Here is a 13,549-nt window from a genome sequence, read left to right as displayed (position 1 = left end):
TTTTTGGTACCACAAGCGGTACAACAAAATTGCACATGTAAGGTTCAGAAAGCAGGCATTTAGAAGACCTATGGCAATCTTTTTTCTTTCTTTGCCCTGGAGGTCGGGGGGTTTATTTTCCTCAAGGTAAACACATATTAGTAACATCAGCACAGTTACCTTCTAAAACCAACAGCCAAACAAACATTAAAAATAACTAACATACATTCAAACTAAAATAAGCTTTAAAGTGTCAAAATAAAGAATTTACATATCTAAAACTAGTTTATCACTTAAACTAGACCATTTATAGTCAATAAACCTTCCAATCAATGCATTGGACTTCTTATCAATCGATAATAGTCTGTAATTCGTAGACACAAATTTCAATGTAATGACATTAGATATCATTAAGTCCGACGACAAGTAGATATCCCACTCGTCATGGATTTCCAAATATTTTCTAATTCTCATTCTTCTACCTTTTAAATATGGATACTTCAGAAATAAATGAACATCATCCTTTTCTATCTCCTCAAATAACCTACAAATACTTGTACCGTTATTTTCCATCCAATTATTTATAGGCAGTGAATTTTTAATCAGCCTATGATTTACCCACCATGTGTAATGGAAATCAAAGGGATTTGAATACTTTTTAAAATCACCTTGGCACATTTATTGATCCCCCATCTCTTACTGAATTTTTCGATACGCCTCAAACCAGATGAGGTAGGTGGAGTAATGTAGTTCCTAATTTTCTCTTTCGAAATACTTTTTAGTGAATGGAAAAATGCATTTACAGGTCCTTCAGGACAAACCAACTACGTATTTTCACAGCCATCACAGATCTTAATTAATTTGAAATTGTGTTTGAACATCTTTGATTATTTTGTGCGTGTTTTTATATAAAATGTTTTTTTGTTTTTTTAAATATTGTTTACGAATTCCCAAAGAGGAAGGAAATAAATATGCGTCCGACAGTCGTTGATATCCAACAGTGCAATAATGTAGTACATTGGATTGATGAAACTTTATAAAAGGTAGATTCTATATCATTTATCATAGTCTAAAAATAATGACAAAAGTCATATAATTTTTTCAAGAGATGAAGTTAGAAATGTGTATCTTGAGTTGTATACAGATGATTCCTTTTCATGCAATAATTTTAGAAAAATAAGGTTTTCTACAAAAAAACAGTTCCAGGAAAGTTTTGTGATTGGGTTGACTGAGAACGCGGCGTTACAGAACTACACCAGAAAAGTAAAAACATGCGCCGGATGTTACTGTTGATCTTGGGACAAGAGTAAAACGTAACCCAGGAGGTTCAAAATGCGAATGATGTATTTTGGCTTGGTCGATTCCGTTCCGGTAATTTTGATGTCAAAGGTACACTACGCTATGTGGACAATTGTCCAAACATGGATAAAATAATTGTAATGAAACTCTTATGCCCTATTAAATCAGAGATCCATATGACAATTTCGTTTAGGTGTCAAAATCCTCAAAATTCCATGAAAAACGGGATCCGAAGAGAAATAACTGTATAACAGTTTCATCTATTTTTTTTCCTTTTTTCCAAAGGACATTTATTATAAAACATAATAAATAAAAACGATTATCATTCATAAAATATCACATAACATAGATGATTTTCATTTACATTGCTCCGATTTTGTAAAAATAAATGCTAGTTATTTTCCATGTTTCGATTTTTATTGGGGGCTCCTTGTTGATTTAGTTAATGATGAGATTGCTTCCATTTACATGGAAGGAAACTTTATATTTTTTTTCTTATTTATACCATTCTTTGGTCCCTACCCGATTATATATTTATTTCCATTGAGTAATGGGGATCATTTGTATTTGATGATAATGTCATCAAACAAACCATATAAGAAGTAGATTAGTAATTTAGTATATAGATCATTAATGATTTGATGTCAATAGAACAAATATTTTATGCGAAGCTTAGTTGGAGGAGAATATGAGAGTTGGATTTGAGTTATAACTATCGAGTTCGAGTTCTCAAGTATTGAGTTCAAGTCGACTAATGTCATCATATGAATAATTTTGACTACCTCAATACGGTAGTAAAAAAACTAGGCGGTAATTAGACTAAGAAAAAAACCTTTTCTCAAAAATGTAACAACTGTTTTAAAATGAATAACTCAAAACAATTTTAGATCTATATCAACCCAGATATTTTTTATTTTTATTATTCTTATAGCCATTTGATAGAGTTTATTCCAGATTAATTGGAAATTTTAATGTCAACCGGGAAAACTCTCTATATTAAGTATGTTATTTTATGCATAAGGTATCAAAAGAAAAAAGAAAAATACTTGAAATTGAGTGATTCTTTAATAAGTAGAATTGAGCGTTTAATAAATTTTATATAAATATTTAAATGAAGCTCATATTATGAAATTAATTGAAATTAATAAATCAAAGTTTATGTGTATACATGAATATTTGGATAATTGAAAAAAATACATTTTGATCCATAAATAACAAAATAAGGAAATGAATGAAATCGAGTGAATATACAGGGGGCACTGTATATAGTGCTCCATGATGTATATCATATACATATTTTTGATCTAAAATATAACAATCTAAACATTTAATACGTCAAAACAAAAGCGGACAATAATAATAAACACAAATACTGAAGGCATTTAGCTTTGACCTTAGCCTAAGGTTCTACGGAACTTATATTCCTATACTGTATAAAGAAAAATGGGAGTATGATATACAGGGAGCACTCTATAAGTTTAATAATATAAGTGTATAATACCATGTTTGTAAATAAATAAAGAGTGCAAGGAGAAGACAGAAGCGAGACATATGGTACTACTGAATAAAGACACTGATCAACTGCCTGTTATATGTTTAATTTGGGGGAGAAAATGAATATCTGCTATAAAGAGGAGTCCTTCTACATTTAAAACAGCTATAGTGCCGGGAAAATTATTGTAATTATATTTAAATTAATTTTATCATGCATTTTACAACAATTTACTCTAAATATAGGCAATAGTGCTTACTTCAGGCGTAGAAGTTAACATCACGACTACCTATAAAATACTGAAAAATACAGTAAGAAAGAGTACCGCAAGAACCGGTTTTACTTTTCTAATTTTTATATGTAGTTTTTTCATTACAAATATATCAACTCTAGTAATAATTCATATACATTTACATTATATGTTAAGAGTCGTATAAGGTATGAAACGCAGGTCTGTAAAAAGGAATGAAAACTTGCTGGCGTTAAGTTCAACTCATATTCAAAAACCAAAAAAAAAGGGAAGTTCTTTATTTAAAATTTAAAAAAGTGAATATGACTATAGAAAAGGTTTAACAATGAGCTAATGTACTCTTTGGCTCATCAAATCATATTAAATTTTGTTTCACAATCTCTTATTATTTTTTTTTTTATATTGAGGAGAGAACGTCTAGATATTGAGTAACTAGGTGTGAGTGTCCTCATGAAAAACGATTAGTAACACCAACGATTTGATGGGGAGTTATCTTCTAAATTATTAACGCCAAATTTATCTGTTCGTCGACTTCTAATAACTCCTGCAGGATTAGCCGTCCCGGGAAAATGAGATACAGGATCACGAGAGAGAAACCAGAGTAGGGATATTTTTTAGCTATTTGAGAAGCTTAAAAAACAGAAACGGGTACAAAATTGCAATTTTTTCATTAAGGATATTAAAATATATCATTCAAAAGTTTATATCAGGATATAATTCATTCAATTTCATACAATAAAAAGAACATATTTAACTTAATGATGTGGAAATATATTGAATGCTATTTTTAGACACACATATGTGGCTTTCTATTTGAAATTATGAATCAAATTAAAAATGACGTTTCCCATAAAATGATTTCATATTATACTATTTATACACACATGATAAATGTATCTACATCAAAATTTAATCTGAGTCACATAAAACTTTTAAAATGCATAATCGAACATAGCCTTTAAACAAATGGATGTTCATTTTTAGGGAAGTCGTTTTTTAGGCAAAGGTTTGCACTATACTTATTGTCCATTCTAGTTTTTTACTAATTTTATTAAAAAAATTCCAAAAACATTTAAAGAAATGTTGCAAAATATTAATTAAAATGAAAGTATGTAACAAATTAAAGAAGTTACTGGGTGTTTCAGATAAATTGAGAACCAGATTCCACGAACTACCAGGTGGTCCATTGTAATCGGAACATTTACTAATTCAATACATAGTTAATGAAGGTTGAGTTATTGAAATTAATTTATGTTTCGATATTTTAAAGCATAATCAATTAGTTACATATGTAAGTAAAAAAAAACTGAGCGCTTTAGCTTACATATAATTTGAGAAAATGAGACTTGCATGCGATCAACGGGTTTCCATTCGTAGACTCAAAACATTGGGCGTCTCCAAAACCACCGTCTACGCCGTCAGCAAGTACGAAACGTTAGGCAGGAAGAAGGACATTGTGGAAAAGGCAAAACTGGACTCGGAGGAGTTACAGAAATAAGCTAAGGCCAATCCCCTCAATTCCAGTAGGGCTCATCCAAGAGATATTGGCATTTCACACCAGACTGTCCATAGAACTATCAAAAAAGTGGTTGGAAAGAACCTTGTGAGGGAGCAGAGTCCACTTTTGACGCCACCAATGAAAGAAACCCATCTTTTACTTTGTAAGACTCTTTTGAATGAGTCTTCTGAGTTTTTTAAAACTCTTTTTGACACTTTCGGCGGAGCGTAGACACACATCTACATATTTAATGTATTAACTTTGTTGAAATTCTATATGCTAAAAGTGTTCAAATTTTAATGGAACACTCTGTAGATTGGGTAAAACCATAAAAATGGCAAAGCTGGATCTGCTCGATGTCGCACAGGTCTGCCAATGCTTCCAGTACCGTGTGGCTGATATCATTATGAACATTTGAATATCATAAAATGTAGCTTTCAAATAATAAAAAAAAATTGTTCTACCTCGTGTAGATCGTTCATTATAAGTCTTTCCAGATTTTTCCAATTTATCGGGACCACCCTGTACAATTAATTTAACCATCGATCGAAAATTTGAAACGTTTTTGGAATTTGAGCAATTCTTGCTATGAAATGATAATTTCACTAAATCAAAAATGAACTTTTAGACATATTCCCAGATTATTGCTTAATAATAGCAATAAATTACAAGATGTAGTACCTGGCACGGTGCTGAGTCATAGGACGTGGGAAAAAATGCACATTTTACTTTAATAACATAGGAGATAACACCCCAACAAATCCTTTGTGTTACCCTCTCTTTTTCGTATGCACATTCACACGTTGCTATTCACTCAATACTTAAGCATTATTTCCTCAAGAATAAAAAAATAATATGATTTGATGAGCCAGGGAGTACTTTAGCTCGTTCCTAAACCTCATATAAAGTCACATTCATTTTTTAAAATTCAATGTCAAAGTACTTTCCGTTTTTTTTATTTTTTTTTTAATATGTGTTGAACACCAGGGAGATTTCATTTATTGTGTACAGTGCTCCCTTTTTATAATAGACTCCCAATTTTTCTATATACTGTATTGAATAATGAATCAGGCATATACGGTGTAGCTGGTGACGTGTTTTAATTCAAACAGATATAAATAGTTTATATTTTACTTAATAGATTGCTCAAGTTGAATCAATATTACCTTTTAAATACTTTTTCAAAACAATTAGCAAGATTTCTTGTCAATGAACCATTATTGTACTTAATTTAGTTATACTGTATCTCATGGTCACATAATGAAATGTAGCTTTAATGGAGTATTTTTATTAATATTGGGGTTTAAAATATCCTAGTTCACTAACAGAGGGGCAAGAAAAATTATTTTAATTTGCTTTTGTATTGACAGACCACATATCTCTTTAATGAAATAGATTCATACTAAGGAAAAAATACTAAAATTTGCTTGTATATACATATACTTAAACCAAATACTAGCAAATTTGTTTTTGCAAGGCAATATGGAAACATACTATAAAAATAAACAAATTATGTCATAGATAATTGTTTAACTATATTATCATCATTTTTCCTTTGCTTGTTAGTTCTTCCTCATTTAATTATATGATAAATGATACATTGCAGAACGAAAATGTAAACTTCAAATGCCAAACGGATCATCCATGGGAATACTGCCGATGGACTCATCATAACTCATTTTGTGATTTCGAAAGAACGAGTAAAACTAAAATAGATCAACGATCCTGTGATTTCCCACAGAACAAAGCCTCATTCTGGGGAAACTATTCTAATAATGAATGTGGTCTTCAACTTCATCAAGCGGATATATCGGATCGCGGGATATGGCTATGTGAAATGGAAAAGTATTATTTGGGATTCTCTCGAAAGTATGGTGAACTAAAGACTTTTGGCATAATGCTCGTAGTCCTTGGAGATGAAAAAGAATCCGTATCAACGAGTCCGTCCACTTTAAAAACCACTCTTCCAATTTCACCCGTTACTTATTTCAGCAATGATACAGAGGCTGAAAATGAAAACATGGACGATGAGAAAGAATATCAACGAAACTTCTTCTTTCTAAAAGTATATTTTAAATCAAATTAAAAAAATAAATTTGTTATACATTTCTATATTTGTAGGTCTTTATTCTTGGTGGTATGTGCTTTGTTCTTGGCTCATTAGCTCTACTATTTTGGTTATATTTTATGTTCCTATGGCGCTCATGGGAATCCCAAGGAGGTGGAAAAATATTAAGGAATTCATTCAACGATCCTTCCTTTGAAGAATATTCGGATTCTTCCATTCCACACATAATCACAGCAGATAAACCAAGCTACACAAACACAGAATCCGATCCAATACCCTCGGAACTCTCTCGTAATATTTATGAATCCCGCCGGAAAAGTGTGTCCTTTGCTGTAGCAGCCCTTATTGATAAAAACACTCTGAACCTTGAGAAAAAGACTGTTCGACTTCTACATTCTAATATTCACACAACTACAAGTTGTAGTTCACAGCTTTGTATTCCGTCCATAATCGCTACTGCACCATGTGAGAATTGGGAGCAAATCGTATTCGATGATTTTAATGATCAAAGTCCTGACAAAGATGAATTTAAAGAAACTGTTTTGTAACTCATTGTCTGAAAAGTCCCAGGTACATCAAAGAAAATACTTTTTATCGTTGAAAGTTGGCCTTTTATTGCCTTTATAGAGCAGAGTTCCCATAACACTTTTCTAGCCAAAACTTAGCTTGAAAAGCATTTTTCCCATCAAGAAGCATTGTAGAATTAAAATACAATTGTTTATTTTTCATCCACTGTTTTGAAAATAACAAAAGTAGTGTCATACTTAGCCCAATCACTCACAACCTAATGAACATATTATCATGAAATTTTGATAGCTGTTATTTTGAAGCTTGGTTCATAATGAAAATGAGTTGTATCAAAAAAATAAATGGGTCCATCTATGTGTGAAGCCTGGGACATTTCAGCCCATGTATTAAATCCATCTTTTTAGAAAATATTGGTGAAAAAACAAAACTAATATATATATTATTAAAATCTTGCTGGAAAATTATTTGATTATCCCATGACAAATTTAGTAATCAACAATTAAAGAAAGACACCAATTGATATTTTTATTAAATTTTTGTCAACGAAAAAATAATAACCAATAATGATATATTTGCTCAAATCTACCATCTTTAAAGTAATAATATTATATCTACCCATCGTTATTATCGAGTCAAAATATACGATCAAAAATAATGGTATCATTTGGTAAAAAAAATATCTTATTATTTTATTTGATAAAAGTCTAATTGTTCAATTATTATCATCCATAAAAACTTTTATGGGTTTCTACAAGTTTCATTATTTTATTAACGCTATTTAATGATAGTTAAATTTAGCTCTAAAATCTATTTGCACTGTATCTTGTTGTCAGGACATATTTTAGTATCACTGCTATAACCTGAATGCGGGGAACAAAGACTTTGAAATTAAGCACAGCTACCTTTGATAAAGTCTAGGCCAAGTTGTTCCACTCCTCCGTAATCACACCCTTCAGGGCATCGACATTCAGTGAGAAGTTTTCTTCGTTTTTCCCTCCAAGGGTCATCAAATAACAAAGTCCAGGGGATTCATGTCGGGTGAGGACGAAGGCCTGAAGGCAGCCTGTATTTCCTGAGCCTTCTTGGAAGGGGGTGGAGGGTGTTGTATTGATTAATCATATAGTTGTCCCTGGCTGTATAACCTTGGTAAGACGTAGTACCTGAGGTCCTTGTAGTAGACGTCCGTATTGACTTTCTCTTTGATATTTAATAAGTAGGGTGACATCTTGTTATGGCCGAAGATCATGATCTGAGCTGGATGTTTGGTCCTGAAGATTCCCTTGCCCTGAGCTCTTGATTCAGCCAAAAGGCAATAATTTTTCCTGTTCAGGACACAAAACAAACATCAAATTGTAGCTTTTTGTTAGTTCTTTCGAATGGCGCCAAGTAAACAATTGTCAGACTTTTAGAACTGAGGTTAAAGGGTCTCGAAGAGGATTTTTATTTTCGTGTCCTCACCATATAGTTTAACAAATTATAGTATGAATGACGGAGAGAGTACGCTGATGAGTTATAAGTGTAAGTCCTTTTTGAACTCGGAGTAGAGTTGAGGATTGACGTCGAAGTAATTCTATGTCCTTACTACATACAAAGTGGGGTTTGTGTTCATTACATTCCTCTTACGGCTAATTGCAGCTGAAGCAATTATATTTTATGACAGCAAAACTGATCTTCTCCCCAAAATTCTTATTTTGAAGGATTTTTATTTATGCTGTGAAGAATTCCCAACATTCAGTAGGTAATAATTTCATATTTGGGAAGAGTTTGCCGAAATAACAGCTGATTTTAGGCCTTTTCCAGTTTATTTTTATTTTTAGGCAAGGTAGTGTGAGACAATACAAGTAACTACGTGATAACTTATATATAAGACTTTAAAATCTAAGTATTTTTTGTTGAGCAAATTTTCTTGTTGTTAAAAGTTGTTATTATTATTGAGGGAAAATGAATGTTGATGAAGCTGAACACTTTGAATTTTAAAGTTCAACAATTTATTAATTATAAATATAATTTCAGCAATTTATAAGTTATAAGTAGAATTTTAACAAAATTAATACTATCAAGAGATGTGTGTTTGAGCTATCTAATCATTAATATAGCCGCCCTTAGCAGCAATGATGGCTTTCAGACGTAGGCAGAAGGCCTGTCTCCCGCTGCAGATGTAGTTCTCTGTCATGTCTTCCTAGTGCTGGGCGACAGAGGCTGGGAGGGGTCTGGTGTTTAGATAAGGGATACTGCAGTACTTCCCTCCAGGGGTTTGGCAACAGGGGTGTAGGGTGGGTGCTAAAAGTGTCAAAAAAGAGTTCAAAACAACTCAAAATAGTCCTATAACGGAGGAAATAATTTTTTTTCATTGATGTTGTCAAAAGTGGCCTCTCCACCCTTGCAAGGCTCTTTTTACCAGCTTTTTGAAAGCTCTCTGTATAAACTGGTGTGAAATATTGAGATCTCTTGCATAGGCCCTGATGGACTTAGGGATAGGCCTGAGCGGGGTTCTTTGACTCCTCTAGGTCCAGTTTTGTCTTTTTGGTAGATTTCTTCTTCTTCTCCAAAGTTTTGGACTTGCTGTCCGAGCGTAGACAGTGGTCCTGGAGATGCCCAACTGCTTGGAGTGCGCGAATGGAAATACGTAGTTCACATTCAAATGTCATTTTCTCAACTTGTATGTAAGCTTAAATGCTCAGATTTTGTTTTGTTTTGTTATGTACTGATTTAAAAATAGAAGAAATAAGGTTGAGTGAATTCGTCAAGGATCAAACTTTATAAGTTTAAGGACACAGCACTAGTTTTAAATGCAAGTGGCTAATATATTAACAGTAGAATTTTAGCATCGATAAAGGAGGAATTCCTACTCATGTAGTCGTTGCTTGATACTGTGGAGGACATATATTTCCTTCTTTTTATCATTGCTTCTAACAGTTAATGAAATAAAAATTCATGACAGCTTAGCCGCTCAATCATCAAAGATTCTTTAATTTGTCAGGATTACCGTGCTCATTTTTTTTACATAACGAATATACTTACTATTTATAACCTCAGTAATGCCCCTATATAAATTATAATCTAAATTATTTACCGGGTGGTTCATTGAAATCTGAACACATACTAATTCAATAATTAATAAAGGTTGAGTTATTCAACTGTATTAATATTTCGTTATATTAAAGTATAAACAATTAGTTACAAAAACATAAAATCTGAGCTTTCTAGCCTACGCACAAGTCCAGAAATTGACAATTGAACGTGATTGGCGAATTTTCTTTCCCACACTCGCAACAGTTAGGTGTTGCCAAGGCACCGTCTACGCCGTCAGCAAGTCTGTAACGTTGGGCCGAAGAAGGAATCTGAGAAAAATTCCAAACTGGACTCTGAGGAGTTAAAACAATTAGCCAAGATCAATCTCCTCAGGTCCATGAAAGCCTATGCAAGAGATCTTGGGATTTCACACAAGACTGTTCAGAGAGGTATAAAAAAAATAGGTGGAAAGAGCCTTATGAGGGTGAAGAGGCCACTTCGGACAACATCAATGAAATAAACGAATCTCCTCCCTTACAAGACTCTTTTGTGTTAGGCTTTTAAGTTATTTCGTACTCTTTTTGACTTTTTTGGCCCCCAACATTCCTGATGCTATCCCCCTCGACTACAATTTATGGGTGGATGTAAAGAATGGCAGTGTCCTCCAACCAAACATCAAGGCCTTCGGTGCCACTTTCAGCCATCACTGGGACGCCATAACTAAGGAATACAACCGCAGCCTGGAAGCCATCATTAAGGGCAGCTACATTATTGATTAAGAGAGCTCAGATAGAGATTTATTTATAGTATTCATTTTGTTGAATGTCTTTCGTTAATTAATAAATTATACCTTGTTTGAAATTTGAAATTCAAAATGTGCAGATTATAACGGACCACTAATTATATATTCAATATAATATTCACATGCTATATCTTGGAAAATTAGGAGAAAACTAACCAAATAAATTTCTTTCATGGGTATTTGAACAAACATAAAAAAATAATTATTTGATATTAATTGAATGAAAAAAACAAACATAATAAGAATTAAGAATCAAAAGGCATCTGTATTAATATTAATGCAGTTATATTTTTTTTGTAAATGCATAGAAAACTTAGATTTATATATGTATATTTTGTCAAAGATCAGTGTAGGGAATTCTTATGTTAAAGAGTATGAACCTCACTATGATTTAAAATCTAATATTATGCCCTCTCAAACAGAGGGTGTTGAGGGCATCGAAGTGAGTGTCCATTGACCTTCGGATAACATTTTTACTCAACTTAGTAACAACAACATCTCCCCTGAATCTATTGATAAAGGGAGCACAACACTCGTATCGGAAGCCCCATCAGATGCAGCTGAATTCTCTGGTATGGTTTTACCTACTGAAAATCAGAACTACCTCCTTAAACCCATCTCTGATCACAATGGTACGCATAAGGATACAAGCATCAATACAAGTACAGAGCATTTCTTCTAAAGAAATTGATAATACAACAAAAAATATCAGAACACCGTTGTTAAACTCTTTGGGGAAATGTTTATGAGAGAGGAAATGGGGATATTAATCTACAAAAGACGTAAATAAAAATTCATGTAATGTGTTAAAAGAAGGTGATGATTCTTTTAAATCAGAAAATCAGTAGATCAGTGAGTTCGAGTCAATGGAACTCAACTGACTTATTTACAAGTCAGAGGAGGAGTAAAAGAAATAGCATTTTAAGTATATTTTAATGACTCTAACAATCCTTTCTTTTAATGTGAATTCTTTAATCTCGGATAAAAAAAAGAATGACGTTTTAAATATCTATGGTATCTGCAGTGGCCTGATGTTGTAATTCTTTGTTACACAAGAACAAGCATGACAAACTATCATGGTATTCCCTAAATGTATAGTCTTAACGAATCTAACTCAAACGAGGCAAGAAGAGCTGTAGTAATTTGAACAAAAATAGGTATTGAAGTATGTGGCACCTTCAGCCATATGAGTGGAAATATATGAAAAGTCAAAATACAATTTAATTATTGTATATTTAATGTTTTTGGGATTTATGGCCTGAATCAAGACAAACCTAAGTTTTACTCAAAACTACTTTCCCCACGTATGGAGAGCTGTGACTCAATCTTTGCTGGTGATTTTAACTTGCATCCTAAGAATGAAGACTCCACAACAAAAGGAAAAGGAAACCATAAGGCATCCACAACACTCAGGGCTATGATGCTGAAAAAGAAGATTATTGACTGTGCAGATTTTTTAATTAATAAGAATTATCAATTCCCAACCAAAACAAAGAAAAATAAAATCGTGGCATCAAAACTGGACGTGTCCCTCACTAGGAGCAATGTGGGATGATCGAAGATAGATCTTCTTCCAAACGTCATCTCTCATCATAAATCAATTCTTATAGAATTTGCAACTATGAATGAGAGGAGACACAATAAAAGATAGATTCTGAATAGTACCATTCTGAAAGACAGTGTATACAGAGAAAGACTACATGATGTAATTTTCAACACTAAGATTCGGATTATAGAGGGAGTGAGATTTCAAAGGAGTTAGAAAACATGGAAAAAATTATAAAGTCCTTTACATGTCCCAAAGTCAACCAAAATAAAAACGTCATTAAAAGTATACTTGAATACTGAATCAGGAATATGATTTCCGAAATTATTAATAAAATTATAGGGGCAACATATCAGAGCTAAAATTTGAGGACCAAAGTAGAAGAAGAACCTCTACTTAAGACAGTGGCAAACCCACCATCCCAGTGGGTTGCTTATTTGATGACAATAATAAACTACCTAAAAGAAAGTCACTCAGATGTTAACACTATTTTTACCGACTACTACGAAAAACTCTATGTATGTAGAGATTGTTTTGGGGGAAATAAATGTAAAAAATGATTATTGAACAGTGCAGATTTTATCACTGCTGTTGATACTTAGCCATATATTCCTGATTCAGTATTGATGACTGAAAAACAGTTTAATGAAAAAGAAATGATTAATGAATCAAAAACTGTAACAAAAGGAACAAATCACCTGATTTATCGGGGATAGGTTTTGAAATTTATAAAATGTTTGCAGACGAGCTAACACCGATTTTACAAATTTTCATTGACCATATACTTTTTACAAGGGGCCTTTCCTCCATTTGTGAATGACGGCCTGCTCATAACATTTCCAAAAAAAGATAAAGACCCCCAATATGTCAAAACTTGCTACCGATCACCCTACAGAGCACAAATTAAAAGCTTAAAAACTTTACAGGTGTCAAGTGGCTGTAAACAAGAAGATCCGATGGCGGCTTTGCTATTCATAATTGCAGTAGATCCTCTTCTCATTCAAATAAATAATAACAAGTTAATGAGGAAAAACCTATCTAGGGATAGTCTTTTTGTATATGCAGACGGTACATC

General features: G+C 32.6%; 1 protein-coding gene across 3 annotated transcripts in view; it reads left to right on the top strand.

Moving 5' to 3' along the window:
• LOC121129810 (uncharacterized) overlaps positions 1 to 13,549 on the top strand; it is a 95,616-nt gene that overhangs the window by 42,380 nt on the left and 39,687 nt on the right. For 2 of the 3 annotated variants that reach the window (XR_011783641.1, XR_011783640.1), the window contains exons 3-4: positions 6,125 to 6,583; positions 6,640 to 7,156. Coding sequence is in view for 1 of the 3 variants with exons in the window: in XM_040725530.2 (XP_040581464.1) it covers positions 6,125 to 6,583; positions 6,640 to 7,134 (954 nt within the window). In the remaining 2 variants the exon portion in view is untranslated. Of the gene's footprint in view, positions 1 to 6,124; positions 6,584 to 6,639; positions 7,629 to 13,549 lie in introns of those variants that run through there. The other variant, XM_040725530.2, reaches the window with a different exon arrangement.

Source organism: Lepeophtheirus salmonis, chromosome 14 (assembly GCF_016086655.4).
Source record: "Lepeophtheirus salmonis chromosome 14, UVic_Lsal_1.4, whole genome shotgun sequence".
Classification (NCBI taxonomy): domain Eukaryota; kingdom Metazoa; phylum Arthropoda; class Copepoda; order Siphonostomatoida; family Caligidae; genus Lepeophtheirus; species Lepeophtheirus salmonis.
This window is presented reverse-complemented; position numbering and strand designations above follow the sequence as displayed.